Source organism: Calliphora vicina, chromosome 3, assembly GCF_958450345.1.
Source record: "Calliphora vicina chromosome 3, idCalVici1.1, whole genome shotgun sequence".
Lineage (NCBI taxonomy): Eukaryota > Metazoa > Arthropoda > Insecta > Diptera > Calliphoridae > Calliphora > Calliphora vicina.
This window is the reverse complement of record NC_088782.1, coordinates 50513018-50532664: the sequence shown is the minus strand read 5'-3', so window position 1 is coordinate 50532664 and position 19647 is coordinate 50513018. Positions and strand designations below refer to the sequence as shown.

At 29.2% G+C, this 19647-nt stretch overlaps 1 protein-coding gene across 1 annotated transcript in view; it reads left to right on the top strand.

Annotated features, from left to right (window-relative positions):
• The window catches only part of dpr20 (defective proboscis extension response 20), a 123507-nt gene extending 106423 nt beyond the window's left edge, over positions 1-17084 (top strand). Inside the window, exon 7 of the mRNA XM_065505809.1 lies at positions 16913-17084. Coding sequence (XP_065361881.1) covers positions 16913-17043 — 131 coding nt within the window. The 3' untranslated portion in view covers positions 17044-17084. The remainder of the gene's footprint in view (positions 1-16912) is intronic.
• The last annotated feature ends 2563 nt before the right edge of the window (positions 17085-19647 follow it).

Here is a 19647-nt window from a genome sequence, read left to right as displayed (position 1 = left end):
ACTTATTTAAATTTGGAATTATGAAAAATTTTAAGCAATTTAATAAATTTAAATATATATGAACATTTATTCGTTTTATTCGATTATTCTACATAAAATTGTTCGAATTATTCGTTATTCGAAAATGGCCATTTTTAAATTGTTCGAATAATTATTCGTAAGAAATTATTCGATTAATCGAACGATCATTAGTCGAATGAATACCCTACTAAATACACAAATCCCCATATGTTTCAATTCGTGAGCAAAAACCTTGTAAACTAGTGTTATTTTTTCTAATTCACTTGAATTAATTGTTTTTTTCCGATCAGATTATTTAAACATATGATTCGGTGGTATAAAATGACCCACTTTTCCCTTTCGATTAGGGAATGCGCTGAGTCTCCCTCGTTGAACCTGGAGTATCACCAGAGATTGCTGCTGAAGAAGTTTCCGATGAATTCGGACAGAATGTTTTATCATCAACGGAATCGTTAAAGTCTTCCAAAGATTTTAAAATGACGTTGCTGATAACAAGTAACAAGCCTAAAGATCCAAATATTGAATACCACATGCCAAAATTTCATCCTTCTATCTTAACTACTTAAGTGTTAAAAAATATTTTAAATTTTAATTATTTGATTTTTTATATTTTATTTTAATATTTCATTCGAAAAAAATATAACAAAATCCGTTGTGAAAAGCAACGAAGAAGACTTTTTAATAAACAAGTAAAATGGTATAGTCGGGCAAGCCCGACCTTATGATACCCTACACCGGGTATATGATTATAAAGAGTTTTCTTTAGCTATGAAACTTACTTGTGTTGAATCTTATTTGAATACACACATTTTCGGTAGTAGGCCTTATATGGGAGCTATTACTAATTATGGACCAATCGTCACAAAATTTGGTGGGGTGAATTGCGAATATATGAAACATATTTGTGTTGAATTTTGTTTGGATACTAACATATTTCAAAGATTTATGTATATTAATGGCATTTTCGAGAATGTTGCTTATTTGGGAGCTATGGAATATAGTTGACCGATCGTCACGAAATTTGGTCGTGAGAGTTCGGCTTACATAATACTTAATTGTACTGAATTTGGTTTGAATACGTTTATAATTAAGATATTTATGAGAGCTTAACTATTTTCAAATAGGACAATTGTATGGGGGCTAGGATAAATAATGGGCTGATTCTAACCAAATTCAATAGCCTTTGTCCTTGGGGCAATATAAAGGTCTGTGTCAAATTTTGTCGAATTATCTTTAAACCTGCGACATGTAGTTTGATTACAAGGTTTACATGGATGGACGTCTTTAACGCACTATTTTTTTAAAAGGAATTTATTGGCAATATTAAAGGATATTAAAGGATAAACATTTTAAAGGACATTTTTGACATCTTTTGATCGTTGCAGGATTCAATAAAAATAATACAAAATATTTCACAACTCTTCTTGTTCTTTTGACATTGTTGGAAGAGCAGGAGTATTTTTAAATATTTTTTGAAAAATGTACTCCTTTGAAACTTTGAAGTCCTTAAAAAAGGACACAGGATCACGAAAGGAAAAACTGATAACACAGTTTTCAGACGTATATCATCCGCTTCGTGTCTAACGAATTTTTTTCTCTATTTGTCGGACGGTGTTATATTTCGAATTTGAAAGTATTGAGTACTGCATGACAATAACATTATTTAATCCAAATCCATGAAATAAATTTTTTTTAAAAATATAATCGCGTAATTTTTAACTATCATGTAGAAAAATTATAATGAATTGTAAGTATAGAACGATTGTAACTTTTTCTATGAACTGGAATAATTTTAATTTCAATTAAACAAAAGCTGTATTTTCAAACTTTTTTTTTAATTTTCAAATTTTAATTATAAAAAATGTGTAACCAAATAATTAATTTTCTCGAAATTCGCCAATTCTTAATCGGTTCCCAAGCTAAGTCGTAATAGAGACAACAGTTAAAATTAAAATTTTTAATTGCCATTCAGCATTTATTAGAATCAAAAACAGTTCTTATTATTTTTTTAAAAAAGAAATTTGAAAATATTAAATTTGTTTGATATGATGTTATAATGGGTGATATTTAGATGCATAGGGTAACATAGAGATGAGACGAAATTGACAAAAACATAAATCTGTTGTCTTAGTAAAATTGTTTTATGCTAAATTCCCAATTTTTAATTTGATAAATTCACTGAAATTTATTGTTGGGGGATAGGCTAGTTCCTATGCGCATTTCACTGGTTGCTTAGGCCAGATCATCAGGAAACCTTTTTCCAAAAGGCTTTAGAAAAACTAAAGATATTATACAAATAAAACTATAGAGTGTTTGAGAATTACAGACACTCAAGCTTTATTTGTAAAAATATCAAAGCTTAAACAAAACACCAACAATAAACCGTGATTTATCTTTTCTTACATTTCCTTACTACAATTGGTTGGTTTCTTGCCGACACAAACTGTATTGTGTAAGTGAGTAAACAAAAAACAAAAATAAAAACAACATGCTTAATTGTTTTCGCAATAAATATAAGCAAAATAAAGCTAGTTGCCAAAAACCTAACTCTTGCAACAACAAAACTTATGCTAGACAACGTATTTTGTTGTTTTATCAGCCATATTTTATTTTTGTTTGACAAATCGGAGTGTCTGGTCTATATGTATAATTATGTTTAGATGTCTGAAAATTACTATTTTTTATATTTAAACAGAAACTATTTTTACTTGGAAGTTTTTTAACCACGAAAGACCAAATAAAATATGCAACCTCTCAACGTTATACACTTTTGATAAAGTTCTTAGCATTTGGTTTTTAGATGAATTCTAGAACTTGGGAAGTTCGAAAATTCGTAAAGTACAAAATGAGAGACACCCTAATGCACACCTACAAACACATGCATAGTTTTAGTTAAGGTTGTGTGTAACTGAATCTCAAGGTTTGAGTGCAGGACTTTATACGAGAGAGTTTATCCAAATACTTGTTCATTTGTATGTGTTGTCACTATTGATTGTAATCAATTTAGCATTTTGAATCAACTCATTCAAAAGTATTGAGTAATAGTGTGTGGGATAGTGCGAAAGCAAGTGAGAGAAACTAAATACCAAACAATTAGGTTTTCACAACACATTTCACTTCACCGCACCATGTTTAGTGAAACAGATCCTATAGGAGATGGGTGTATGTGTTTGGGTTAAATCCGTAAAACTATTATTAGCAGGAATTGTAAGCAGATAGATAAAAATAGTTTTTAGCTTGTTTTGTAACATTTATTTATGATAAATTGTTGAAAAGAATATTTTACAAACATGAATAAAAAGATACAAAAGCATTTATGTGCTTAAATAATAAAAGTATCTCGTTTTAAATAGTTTATGAGTCAATGGTTATTGAAAAATACAATTTTGTATACATATTTGGTAAATCGTATAAGTGTTTGACAAACAAATAATTAAAAAAATTTCTTTTAATTTGCATGGTGCTACGATGGAAAAAAAACTTGGAAAACAACCCAGTGTGGGTTATAAGTAGGGTTTTTAATTTCCCGACCTTTTTTGATTACCGAGAATCGGTAAAATTTTTCTCTAGATTCCCGGGTATCCGGCTATTCCCGAAATATATAATAATACTGTAAACTATGAATATTATAGCAAAATTTCATATAAAAACTTAGTGTTATAATCATTGTAATATAGAGCTTCGTAGTAATTAATTAAATTTTAGCTTAATTCACTAAAATCTTAATCCGTAATCAGCCTTTCATTTCATAAATCCATTCCCAATATCTAATTCTTTAGCTTCCTTCAAAAGCTTCATTTAAATTGAATTAGTTTTGAAGTTAATGAAGTTAATTCTCTGCAATAAATATCAGATCTACAGATATAATAGAAATGATCGAAACGGCGGTGGTGTTTTAATTGCAGTTTCATGCCATTTTGCCTCTGAATCAATTTCGTCCTGCTCTTCAGAAAATATTGAATTCATTAGTGTAATGATAAAACTGAAAAATAATAAAATCTACCTCACCTGTTCATACATACCTCCTAATTCTAATGAACTAGTATATAAACAGCATGTAAATGCCATAAAAATGATTGCTGATCTTGTTGAAACAGATGATGCTTTTTTTGTTTTTGGTGATTTCAATCTGCCCTCTATTTCCTGGACAAAGTTACCTGATGCTCCTAACTTAATTCCAACAAAATCTAAAAACTTTGATGATGATTTTTTAAATAATATATTCGATATTTGCCTTTATCAACTAAATAACGTTTTTAATGAATTTGGAAAATTATTAGATTTGTCATTTGTAAACGATACATGCAATTGTGTAATTTCTCGCTCAGATCCTGTTACTTTACCGGAAGATAGATTTCACCCCACATTCGAACTTGTTTTTACATTGCCTCTTGCACATAAATCCGCAACTCAAATAAACCACGAGAAAGTTTATAATTTTAAACAAACAAATTACGTTAAATTAAATGAGTTAATATCTAATACCAATTGGAATGATTTACTGTGTGTCCCATACTTAAACAATTCAACTTTGGATGACATGGCTGACATTTTTTACAATAAAATATATTCTTTCATGGATGAATGCACTCCAAAACACAGTTTTTACCAACACACTGGTCCTCCTTGGAATTCTAAACATTTAACTAAACTAAAGAATTTAAAGAATAAATATTATAAAAAATTTAAAAAATCTGGCTCTCTCGTAGATTATGGTAAATACTCAGTTTCTCGTGCTGAATACAATACTCTCAACAATTTCCTTTATAATAAATATTTACTTAAAATGAAAAATGATTTTAAACTTAACTCTAAAGCGTTTTACAACTTTGTCAACTCTAAAAGAAAGACAAATGGATATCCTTCTGTAATGAAATTCAACAATTGTGAATCTTCCGATGACGTTAACGTATGTAATATGTTTGCTGATTTTTTTGCTAGTACATATTCGGATGCACAATATGTCTCTGATAGTTACCCCTACTCATTATACACTAACCGTGATATAGCGTTCCCGTATATTGACTCTGTTGATTTATTGGAAAGTTTAAATAAACTAAAAATTTCGTATAATTATGGTCCTGATGGTGTTCCAAGCTGCATCTTACATTATTGTGCTCAATCGTTGGTAAAACCATTAATAATGTTGTTCAACACATCCATTAAATATGGCTATTTTCCTAAAATTTGGAAGTCTTCTTACATTATTCCGTTATTTAAATCCGGTAATAAATCTGATATCTCCAATTATAGAGGCATTGCTAAACTCAGTGCAATTCCTAAGATTTTTGAGAATTTTATCACTGATTACATGTACCATCAATCATCATCTATTCTGTCATCGTGTCAACACGGATTTCGGAAAGGTTGTTCTACTACAACGAATGTCCTTCATCTTACAACACATGTAAACCAAGGCTTTGTCCAAAGAAAACAAACTGATGCCGTATATACCGATTTTAGTAAAGCTTTTGATAAAGTAAATCACAACCTTCTTTTTATTAAGCTGGACCTTCTGGGTTTAACATCTCGCAGCCTAAACTGGATAAAATCGTATCTTTTGGATAGAACTCAATGTGTTAAATTCAATAATAAATACTCCAAAAATATTTTGGTTACTTCTGGTGTACCTCAAGGGAGCCACCTTGGTCCTATTCTCTTCTCCCTGTTCATCAATGACCTTCCGGATGTTTTAAATTTTTGCAGCATTCTAATGTATGCGGATGATGTCAAAATCTTTTTGAGCTTCTCTCAATATGTGGATCATTTTTATCTCCAATCCGATCTCAACAATTTCTTTTTTTGGTGCAGTCAAAACCTAATGGAATTAAACTTAAAAAAATGTAAACTTATGCGCTTTTCTAGAAGTAATTATATTCCAGCCAACTATACTTTGGGCAATTATCAGCTTGATTCTGTTGAAAATTTTCTTGATCTTGGAATTTTATTAGACCATAAATTAAACTTTGTTTCGCATATTACTATGACAATAAATAAAGCCAGAGGTGTACTTGCATTTATAAAACGTTGGGCTAAGGAATTTAGCGACCCCTACATCACAAAACAACTTTACATCTCTTTAGTAAGACCTATATTGGAATATGGCTCTGTTATCTGGGATCCTTATTACAACATTCATATTCAGCGAATAGAATCTGTACAAAAACAATTCTTACTCTTCTGTTTACGTGGTTTACGTTGGAATCCTGAAATAAACCTTCCATCATACATTGATAGACTTAAGTTAATAAAATTGCCTACATTACACAGTAGAAGAACTATGCTTAATGTAACATTTATGATCAATATAATTAATGGTGAAGTCTGCTCCGAATTCCTTGTAAATAATGTTACTTTCAACGTCCCTCAACGATTGTCACGTCATTTCAAGCCACTGTATGTCAAAAACGTTAGAACTAACTACGCCCAAGCTGATGCAATAAGGAGATTATACTGCGAATTCAATAATCTTTATCATCTAATTGATTTTTCTCTTAAAACAAGTGTAATTAAATATAACATTATTCGTTTTTTAAATGATTAATTATTTGTTGTACTTTTTGTAAATTCATTGTAATTATATACTATATATTTTCATAATAGTCTGTAAGGATTTAATCCATTGACTTAAATAAATAAATAAAATAAATATAGAAATAAATAAATAAAAAATATCCATATTGTCTATATTAATGACTTAGTAATCCAGATATAGGTAAAAAAATAGGTAAAAAATCGAAGTTGTCCTGGTTTTTTCCTTATATCTCAGCCATTGGTGGGCCGATTTTAAATAGCAAGTTATTAAACTTTTTTTTCGAAAATTTTTTTGTATTTTCTAACTCCCATATGCATAAACAATTTTCAAATTTATCAAAGGTTTATAAAACAAAATTTCCATTCAAAATTTGTGTTATAAACCTTTGACAAATTTAAAAATTGTTTATGCATATGGGGTTAAATATGTAATTGTACATAAGTAAATAGTTACTTTATAATATGCGCAGAACTATATTTAATTGTGACGGTTTTCAAACTTCATACGAATCAATTACTTATCACTGCATGAATTTTAATCAAAAATGGGATGGATCAGAAAAAATGGTGATTCGCCTCCCATACAAAGTACATACTTTTTTCTAAATATTTGTGCAAGATTCTTCAAACTTAGTCTAAATGGCTCATTTATAATTTTGCATAATTTCGCTGAAATTGTTCGGGATTGGAATACGAAATTGTTCGGGATTGGAATAGTGGGCGGGGCACAGCCTATAGTATATAAGTATATAATTAATTTCGAATATCTGTAGAACTATAATTGTAAAAGTGTTTAAACTTTTGGCGAATTAATTTCTTATTACTGTGCGGAGTTTAGCTGAATATAGACGGAATTAGATTAGAGGACATATCACCCAAAATGGGAGGGGTCGGAAAAGGATAATTAAATACTAAGTAATAATTGCAAGGTTCTTCAAACTTTGTCCGCATAGCTCTCTTACCATTTTACACAGATTGGCTGAAAATGTTCGGGATTGCATTAGTGGTTGTGGCACAAAGTGAATTATTAATTTTGAATATCTGGATAACTATTTATAATTCTAAAAGAATTTAAACTCTGTATCAATCAATTTATTACCATATTTCGCTCCAAATAGGTTTCATTTATACGGAATTCACGTCACCAATTTGTATTTTGATCGGCCCACAATTGGTCATAGCTCTTATATAAAGCCTCTTCCGAAAATCACTCACGATATAGATATTATTGAAATTTTAAAAGAAAAATATTTTTGCTCGTTTACTTAGTGTAGGGTATTACATGGTCGGGCTTTCTCACTTGTTAAAAACAAAAACTGCTTACAAAATGTGTAGTACCGACGTATACGCAATTTTTTTGTGAAATTTCTTGTATTAAATATTAATCATACGCTTATGTATACGTTTTTTCTAAACTTGTGTTAACATTTAATTAAATTTTAAATAAATTTTACGTTTTTCAAATATATAATTATAATTTTTCAAAGGTGTTATTATAATTTACTAAAACATTTACACACATATGGGCAATCTCACGAGAATGACAACCACGACTGTAAAAACAAAAGCCCTTGAAAATTTTTTCAAGATGATTTCAATAAGAGAAAATACTAAAATTCGATTGTGTGAAAGTATTTAGAGCGTCAAACAAAAGAAAATTTGAAAAAAATCAAAAATAAAGTTTGACGTTATGGGGCAAATATTGAAAATTCTCCCTAGTGATTCTACCTTCTACAATTATTTTATCATGAAACTGACTATATTAAATTTTTTAATTTAATGGGTGTGTTTTAGGCTAAGGATGCGTCAAAAATTATGCTCCCAATTAGCATGTAGTATGCGAATGACTATGTTGTCTTGACATTAAAATATTTTTAAATTTTACTTCTTAAGAGCTAAACATAAAAATCTAAAAATTAATTAGAACTAAGATAAGATCTCAAGTACTTTTGTGTACTTTAAATCTTATCAATGTAATATATCCATCACAGGGTAGGGTAACAAGAGCACTAGTGATAAGAATATGATCAAAAAATACCATTAAAACAGGGATTTAAGGGGTTAAAATGTTCGACAAAAATATTATCCTTGAAATTTTACATACGTCCCTGAATACACCAAAATGGTGTTTTTTGCTCTTTTTTAAAAGAAGGACAAAAAACATCCATTCTACAAAAATGTTCTCCGTAACATTTTACATAAATTTTCTGAACTCATTTTATACCTAAAATGTAAGGATCACATGGTTTCTTATGCCGATTAACAAGAAGAATGTGCCAGAGTTGGGAAGCTTTAATTTTCGCTTATTTCTATATGTACCTCAAAATTATTTCCGTTTTATGTCACGTACGTACGTACATATATAAAGACCAAATTATTTTTCAGATACCCTTATTTTTGGAAAACCTATTCCACTCTATAGGAGTGCAAATGTCACGTACGATGATTTGGAGTTGGGTTCCTAACTTGCCGGACTTTTTTCTTTCCAGGGAGAAAATTAAAAAATCGTTTCATTCCCGGGAATTCCTGGGAATTTTTTAACACTAAGATATTTTTTTCGGATAAATATTTTTTCGGATAAATTGACTTATAATTTTACCAGGGTTTTGAAGAGTATAAAATAACTATACTTGTTTGTTGGTCCAGAATTTATAAGGGTTTCTAATTTAATAGTGGCATTTTATCGGTATTATCACAGTCGTAGTTTTAATCAGTATAAAATCAATAAATTCTTTGTTTAATTAAAAAAGTTAAGAATTTCGTCCATGTTAATTCTATAAAATATGCGTAGTTAGAGAAACTTTTCAAATCTGATTGTACACAGAGAAAACAGATTCATGATAGCAACCGAATTTATTGCCAATCGAATGATTCGGTTGCACACATAGAATTTTACAGTTCTAACAACAGAAAGTCAGTTGATAAAGAAGAATTTCAGTTGAGGCAACCAAACTTTAGTGACCCATTCCAAAATATTGTAGCCATAACTGTAAAATTCGGCCACTAAGATAAAATCATTCAATTAGGTACAAGTTCGGTTGCTATCACGAATCTGTTTTCTCTGTGTAGGTAAACAAATTTGAACCCCTATTATTGTTGTTATATTCTCTAAATACAAATAATAATCATTGAATATCCCTAAAAGTTGTAATGTTAGGCATCTTTTAAAAATTCGTTTAAAATCATAAGCTTTAAATTTGATTCATTCATAATAACCAAATTTTTCTGCTGTGGCTTGAGTTGAGTTAAAAAATTCGGTTATTTCAGCAGTAATATTTCTTTGCCAACTGACTATCTTTTACTAGAACCGAAAAAATCTATGGATATAATAGAATAATTCAATTAGCAAAATGCGTTCTTAGCCTCATATTTGAGGCTAAGAACGATTCAATTCGCATACTGTATTCTGAAGTGAAATGATCGAAACATATAGTAGTCGGACTAGACAAGGTCTGGACTATAAAGTAGGTGAGGCAAAACATTTCAATTACTATTTTCTAAATAGTATTGCAACATGTGGCCGAATCTTATCATTATGGAATATTACGTTTTCATGTCTGGTCGCATATTTTTCGGTCAATGCTCGCTTCAAACGAATTAGTTGAATTCAGCACAGCTTCCATGTGATGATCTGGTCAGATTTCAACAGTTTATAATAGATAGGACCTTTTTGCTCTCTCCAAATACAGAGCATTACCTTAATGCCACGGATATTTGGTTACGGTTCGGATTATCGTAATGGATCCATTTTTCAATGCAAATAATGATTCCGTGCAAAAATTGCTTTTTTTAAAGCATTATAGCATCATTTCGGAAATATAAAATCGGCTTTCAAGATATATCGGCTTCAATACGTATGATACCCAAATTCCCTGCATTTGGATGAATCCTGGTTGATGATTTCCAATGATTTTACAATCTCTTGTACAGTTGGACAGCAATCTTCATGGAGTAATGTCTCTCATTCTTGGTCTTCTAACTTTTTTGGCTGGCCTGGGCGATCATTGTCTTTCGTGTCAAAATCATCACTTGTGAACCGAACAAATTATCTGTCGCAGGTTGAAACCGACGGAAGACATTCATCTATGCTTCAGCGGCACTTTTTTCAAATTAAAGAAGTAAAGCAAAACTTCCCGCATATGTCGCATTGTTGATACAATATTCGACATTTTCGATCCAAAAAAAAACTTTGATGTTTACACTATAATGTTCATAAACTAAGTGAGAATAGATGACAGATATGTACCCTTCAAAATGACATATAAGTTATTAAAAACAAAAACCGAGTTCAAAATATACACCATCACCCAATTATTGGAATATTATTTATATATTTTATTCGCATTTTTCTTTTAAAAATCTTTTAAAAATCAAAAATGGCAAATATTTGATCAAAAAAGCGTAACCACTTTTCTTAGCACAAATTTGTTTGACGTGTTTACTATTACAAGTGTTTTGTAAGATCAAACAGCATCAAACAAAATAAAACAATTTTTGTTGTTTTGAAACATCCTACATAAAATAAGTTTTTTAAATAAATAAAGGAATTCAAATGTATTTTATTTAGTGGTTGCATTTTTTTCGTCAAATATTTGTCGTGTGTGACCCCCCTACCTTTACAAAATATTTAATACGGTCGTATACGCAATTGTTTTCTTGTGAAGTATCTTGTATAAAATATTAATCATACGCCTGAGTAGTAATCGATTTTCTCAAAACATGTGTTGACATTTAATTAAAATTTAAATAAATTTTACATTTTTCAAAGGTAAAATTATAATTTTTCAAAGGTGCTATTATTTATAATTTACTATAACCTTTACACACGTATGCGCTTTTATTTTCATTCTCCTAAAACACTAAATTTAGTTAAATTTAACACAAAATTCACATTATAAATAATAACACATATATAACAATGAAAAGTTTAATTTTCATTGTAACATATTTTTTTTTTTGTTCGCTAAAACTCATAACTCTCATTATTACACAAATGTCGGTATCTGCATATGAAAGCAACTTTCCTGCTAATTATATAATTACACCCATCAAAGGCTTTGTCATTTAGTTTAGCTTGTAATTAAACCACCAAATTGCTTGGTAAACATATTTTGAAATTGACTTGAAACTGGTTTTCCATTGAATTCATTTCATTAGTGATTAAATTGAAAATTTTATGGTATAATGTAAATTTCATATAGATGTTATACTTAGAGCAACTGTTGAACAAAACTGTACCAAAATTGTCAGTGTAAAAAGCATTTTAATGTCGATATTGGTTTTTGTCATCTCAAAGTTTGAAATGTTTTAAACATGTACACTCAAAGTTTCTACAACACTCCATTAACTTCAATGTGAGTAATTAACCGAAATCTTATTAAATTCTGTTGACATTTGTCACCTGAAAGTTTAAATCATGTCTTTAGTATTGTAATCAAATTGCTATTTGGCATGACACAAATCTGCAAAGTCAACATAAATGAAACTTTTGTTTAAGGCGGAATGAATTTAATGCAATATTTGATAAAGCTAAACAAGTCAAGCCCGACCATATAATACCCTACACTGAGTACATGAACAAAAACATTTTTCATTTAAAATTTTTATAATTTATTTTCTCGTTAGTGCTTATGGGAGCTATGAGCAATTATATACTGATCGCCATGAAATAAGGTCGTGAGGTTTATGTCCATATGAAACTCATTTTAGTTGAATTATATGTGGATACCAGCTTTTTTAAAAGACTTATGCTTGTTAAAGTGATTTTCGGAAGTGTGCCTTATAAGGGAGGTATGAATAATTACACTGTGTGTAATTTTTTAAGTCATGTAAATATAACTATATACGCACACCAGTATGTGATAAAAGACCAAAACTCATGCACTCTTTTATGGCCCCCCAAAGATTTGGGGCCACGGTGTCATTATTGCAAAGAAGTGATCACTTTCTCAGGCTCATATCTTGCAAACAGTTCGGAATTTTGATTTACTCTCTGAGGAAAAGTTGTAGCACTTTTCATAAAGAACAAAATTTATATAATCGAAAAAACGTCATTTACAAGATCAAAATCGCAAAAACTTTAAAAAATAGCAATAATTTTTTCAAAAATCGCAAAAAACTTAAAAAAATAGAAATAATTTTTTTAAAGCTGCCTAAAATATGCTTTAGTTTATAATAATTTAATAGTTTATGGCCCAAAACACTTTATTCCTTTATTATACCCTTCACCTTCGTGAGAAGGGTATATATATGTTCGTCATTCCGTTTGTAATTTCCACAAATATAATTTTCCGACCATATAAAGTATATATGTATATTCTGGATCCTTATAGATAGCGGAGTCGACTAAGCCATGTCCGTCTGTCTGTCTGTTGAGATCTGAAGACCCCAGATATCTTCGGGATCCAAATCTTCAATAATTCTATCAAATGTGCTTTCGAGAAGTTTCCTATTTAAAATCAGCAAAATCGGTCCACAAATGGCTGAGATATGAGGAAAAAACCAAGACAACCTCGATTTTTGACTTATATCTGGATTACTAAGTCATTAATATAGACAATATGGATATCCAATGATAGATATTTCAAAGACCTTTTTCAACGACGTATATAAGGCTATAGTAAGTTGGTATTAATCGGATAAATCGAAAAAAAAAAATATTTTTTAACCCGATTTTTTTTTTCACCAAAAAAAAATAATTTAAAAAAACAAAAAAAAAATTTTAAAATTTAAAAAAAAAAAATTTTAAATAACAACTCGAAAATTTTCTTTTTCCAAAAAATGAAAAAACAACTTTGGAAAACAAAATAAATTTTGTTTACCTAAAAATATTTAAAATTTGTATTTTGAAGTATAATTTGGTGAAGGGCATATAAGATTCGGCACAGCCGAATATAGCTCTCTTACTTGTTTTTTTTTTCTTACTTACTTATATTGACCTACCTAAACGGTGGTAGGAATCATTCTTAGGAACTTCATATGTTATAAAGTTATTTATTGAGATCTTAGGTACATTTTTGTAGTTGATTGTTTCCTTGAATTTTGAGCGGTTTATTGTTTTGAAATTATCTTTTTTGAAAAAAAAACTGTTTAAAAACCTTTACTGAGTCAAAAGTTATGTGTATTCAAACTTAAAAACAAAATTTTTAAGAATTAAAAAAAGACTTTTATCAAATATATGGGAATAAATAATGGTAGCTGATTTTTTTGAAAATTTTAATTTTTAAAATGCAATAAAAGTTTTGTTTATAAATCGGTTTTAATGAAATTTTACACTTATGTATATAGAAAATTTTGATTCAAATACAAAAGTTTAATATTTGTGAATTATTAATGACAATCCCACAATTCCCAAAAAGCTTTTCAAAAATCACAAAATTGGGATTTTTGGATCTATTGATGGTACCAAATTCGGGGCTATGAAATCCCATCGCAAAATATTGAAGAACATATTGGGACATACAAAACAGGTCTTAATTTTTTGACAGTCGCTATGCGATTAGAGAACATGTTGTCTAAAATTTAAATTTACATAAAAAATAGGTCTACTTCGGAAGGCTCTGGACTACGCACCAATACGAATTTGGGTATTATTTTGCTTTTATAATATTTCCCAAGATGTTATATTTCAGAAAAATATAAATACATTATTTATGTTTTTCTTATTTTCTGTATAATTTAAAATTAATGTAAGTATTATTTTTTGGAAAAAAAATGGCGAAAAACTACTTTTTTATTTTTTATACCCTACACCACCATAGTGGGGAGGGTATTATGCGTTTGTGCAGATGTTTGTAACGCCCAAAAATATTAGTCTAACACCCACCTTAAAGTATACCGATCGACTTAGAATCACTTTCTGAGTCGATTAAACGATGTCCGTCCGTCCGTCCGTCCGTCCGTCCGTCTGGTTGGCTGGCTGGCTGGCTGGCTGGCTGTCCATGTAAACCTTGTGCGCAGAGTACAGGTCGCAATTTTGAAGATATTTCGATAAAATTTGGTACATATTACTTTTTCGGCCCAAGGATCAAGCCTATTGAAACTGGCTGAAATCGGTCTATTATTTCACCTAGCCCCCATACAAATGTCCCCTCGAAATTGGACTTTATCGGTCATAAACGTTTATTTATCTATGTATCTACACTAATTTCGCTCCAAATAAGTTTTATATATACAAAATTCATGTCACCAAATTTTGTTACGATCGGTCCATAATTAGTCATAGCTCCCATATAGACCCGCTTCCGAAAATCACTTTAACGTGCATAAATCGCTTAAAAATGTTGGTATACACACAAAATTCAACATAGTTAACTTTAATATAGACATAAATCACACGACCTAGTTTTATGGTGATCGGTCCATAATTGGTCATAGCTCCCATATAAGGCCCACTTCCGAAAATCACTCAAAAATATAAATTATTGATATTTTACAAGAAAAATATTTTTACTCATTTACTTGGTGTAGGGTATTATATGGTCGGGCTTGACCGAACATACTTTCTTACTTGTTTTAAGTTGAATTCATAAAACTATACTTCAAGAAAATCGGGAAAGAATTGGATCCGTTATTAGCAAAAAAGCAAACCAAGGTAGGTAAAAGACATAAAATGTTACTTTTCAAATGCAAATAACTCGTAAACTATAAGACATAATATACAGCTAGGGAATCATCTAGTAGATTCCATATATATAAAAATCTTTTAAATTTGGCATCATTTTTAATTTTTCATATACCCGAGGTACCCCACATAAGGGAATTTTGGCTCCGCGCCCCCAAATTCAAAACCTAAACTTATCAACACCTCCTATATAGCCATGGAATCTTTATTAAAATCGGTATATTCGTTTTGAAGTATATTTCCAATTTTTTTTCTCAGTTCCTCCTCTACAGGATTGCCCAGATTGCAAGATTGTCCATCAAAAAATGTTCGCCTTGCTTTTCTATAACCATTAACCTTTATGTCAACAGCAGAACAGCTATACGCACGTCAACAGCTCATTCGTCAAAAAATTGCCAAATAATTAGTTTTTCTCGAAAATTTAAAAATTTAAATCGCAGGTACGGAAAAACTATAAGAGATATTTTCATATTTATTTCGCATTTTTATTCCCTATTATATTCTTAATAAATCCCAATGAGATGATCAAAAACTTCTGAAATTTGTTTAACAAAATTTTTAAAAATTTGAAAATGGAGTTTTGAAACTGCCGTTAAAAAAAATTTTTTTTTGGTCATAGCTGCGAATAGGTTAACGGTATCCTACGAAGACAAAAAGGCATACACAAGTAAATATGGATATATTTTAAGTAAAAATGAGCTTTTAGTTTAATATTTATCAAAATATGTTAATTTTGTTCCTACATTTCTTGTTCTAGTTGCTTGAGACACGGTAATGGCCAATTTTTGATTTGTAGGTCTCATTAGAACGACAATTACGTACACATTTCTATTCTTTTAAATTAAATTGCAAAAATAATATTTGAATGGCAAAATTATTACAAAGACTGAAAAAATGCATTTTTCCCCTTGTAAATGCATCTCAAAACTTCAGAGCGCTTGCGGCACGGCATGTCTTAACCCCAAACCGATGTACCTAAAATTTTTTCAGGATGATTTTTTTACTAATGTTCACCAAACTGGGGAGTCAGAATGGCCATCTTTCGTTTATTAAGGGCCACCCTAAGTTTACTTCATTCGCCGTCATTTGGATACATATACAAATTGTTTCGGGTTTGAAGTCAGGTCGGGGGTGCTTCAGTTTTGTCCAACCCTGTGTATTAAAAACGAGATTGAGATGCAATATAAAAAATATTTTTTCTAAGGACCAGCAAATGCAACTAAATCCGTCATATTTAAATCGCGAACAAAATCAGAGTATTTCGAAATAAAAATGTAAATAAGCAAATGTCAAAGAGTATGTACTTACCGAATATGACCAAAATCGGAAGACCAAGGGTCACTTTGTTTGTAATGTACGGTTGAATGATTGTTATACCAAATTAACAGGTACAAATTGTTTTGGTGTATAATTTCTTAATATTTTTACAGAAGAGAATGAAAAATGTATATTACAACAATATATTCGCATAACATGAAGTGAACTCTTCATTATTTTTTTTATTAATCAAATTATCTTAAGCACTAGGCATATGGATTAAATCAAAAACAATACACATTCCTTTCTTTTGCGTTTCTTTCAGCATTTTTAATTTAATTAAACTTTGCTAACTGCTCAATGATACTTACAGTCTCTTAATCCTTGTGCAATTTGTTTTTAGCGTCTTGACTTAATTTAATTATATCTGATTTCTTCTCATTCTTTAACATTCTCTTGTGTATTTCTGTTTTGCAGGTGAAAGTTTTGCCGAATTACATCATGGTGCGGCCTTCAATTGGCAGCAATTGAATCATCAAACTTGGCTAATTAATATGTTATTGGCAACAATATTACTACTACTTTTACCAGCCTACATACATAGATAAAATTGAATATTACACCCAAACACAACAACTAGACACTAACATGGCCATGCAGTCAAGGATATTTCCTGGAAATAATTAGGAATATAATTAATATACATATTTATTACATTTTAATTGCAAATCAACAAAAAACAACACCTAAATCGAAAGTGATTTAATTAATATGTACAAGTTACTTGTATGTACATTTGTAAGTATATGAAAAACTAAATAATTTACAAAATATTTGTGTTCATTTAAATTTTTCTCTCTATTTGAAATGTTATGAAAAATTTTTGTAAAGAATTTTTATTTAACTTAATTAAAAAAAGAAATTTAAAACAAAAAAACAATTTGTTCCAATGAAACAAAATTAAAATAAAAACAATAAAATAGAAATGGTATTTAAATTTAAAAAAAAGTAAAAAAAAAATAATAAAATGAATATAATTTATTTGTTATTTTTGTAATAAAAAAGAAAAACTAAAATTGTTTAGAAAATATTTAAAAAGTTATTAAAAATAACTGAAAATGACATTTTAGTTTTATTTTAATATTATTATGATATTTTTAGATTTTGTAAGCTAAAATAAATTGTAAATTTATAAAATTAAACAAATTCAACTAAAGTGGAAATAAAGTATTTAAGATGAAAAAAACTTAAATTATAGAACTAAAAATAAGATTCGCATTTGCAACTAGATCTAAAATAAGAGTATTAACAAATTACAATGACTTTAAGTCAGTGTCAGATGGAGATAGAAAAGTTGGATTATTTATAATTTATTGCTCTACATCAGATTGTGGTAAATGAAAATTTACAAAAACTTAGGGTATTGCGCTAGGATTCTAGAATATTTAGAGTAACTTTCTAATAAATAAACAAATTTTATAAATTTAGATTAAAAAAATATTTTTTATTGGAGGTTGAGGCATAACCTAAAAAATAAGCTAAACAATTAAATTAATGAATACTTCCTATCCAAATTTGCTATAAAGGTAAAATAATAGAGATGTTAGTGATTTTTAGTTAAATTTGAAATTTTTTTTCATGCTAAATTTTTTGGGGTACTTTAAAATTTCTTGACAAATGTGAAATTAAGCCTAAGCTTAATTTGGCAAAATGTGTCTTATTTCCGACTTTCTGGTTGAATTTTCCGTTTTGGTTTATTCAGGGACTTATAGTAAAATTTCACGGATAATGTTTTTGCGGAACATTTTAAACCCTTAAATCCGTGTTTTAATGGTGTTTTTTGCTCTTTTTTAAAATAAGGAAAAAAGAATCATGCCTTGAGGATTTAGACGGTTAATATATTCTACAAAAATGTTCTCCGTAACATTTTACATAAATTTGCTGAACACATTTTATATATAAAAAGTAAGAATCTTATGCCGATTAACAAGAGGAATGTGCCAGAGTTGGGAAACTTTAACCCCTCATCAAATGAAATTCAGATGTAAACTTTCAAAACGCCGATACACGTGTCTTTTTTTGTCTCCTCTATCAAAAATTTATTGGTCGGACCTTGTAATTTTTTTTGTGTTGTACAGTGTAATTAGTCATAGCTCCCATATAATGCCCTCTTGCGAAAATCATTCATGAAAATAAATTATAGTGTAGGGTATTATATGGTCTTGGGCTTTACCGAACATAATTTCTTACTTGTTTTTATCAGCTTATAAATTTGTATACCCTTCATCTTCGTGAGAAAGGTATATATAAGTTTGTCAATCCGTTTGTAATTTCCACAATATAATTTTCCGACCCTATAAAGTATATATATTAGGGTATTCATTCGATTAATGATCGTTCGATTAATCGAATAATTTTTTACGAATAATTATTTCAACTATTTAAAAATGGCCATTTTCGAATAACGAATAATTCGAACAATTTTAATTCGAATAATCGAATAAAACGAATAAATGTTCATATATATTTAAATTTATTAAATTGCCTAAAATTTTTCATAATTTCAAATTTAAATAAGTAATAATGACTAACAAAAATTGTATTGTTTCTGATATTCGACAAATAACTAAAGATAAAGGGACTTTCGATCACTGTAGATGAGTGTTCCGATAGCTACTTCTATAAATATATAAATATTACTGCAAGAAGATACAATTCTAAAAACAAATCTTTCAAAATTTTTACCTTAGGACTTGAACCAATGAAAATAAAAGGTACGGAATAAAATATTTGTTATTTAGCTGGCGAAATATTAGAAGAATCGCAATTATTAATAAAAATTTTAACATAGATTAAAGTGGAGTTAAATGTGATGGAGGATGACATTTATAATTGAGGATGACATTTATAATGATTACATTGAAATAGATGACGGCCATGATCTTCAAAAATATATGTATATAAGTGAAGTTATTAACCGCGTACGTAAGTCTTTCATAATATTTAATAAATCGTATGATAAACACAAATATTGCAACCTAATGTTTTGTTGCAAGAAAAGCATGGAGTTCGTCTTATACATGATTTTGAACATCGTTGAACATCTTTGTCTAACATGGTAATAAACTTTTTGCGTATTTGTAAATGCGTCAATCATGCACTGCCTGACTTCAAATTAGCCACGTTCACTGACTACAGTGTTGGCAATTCAT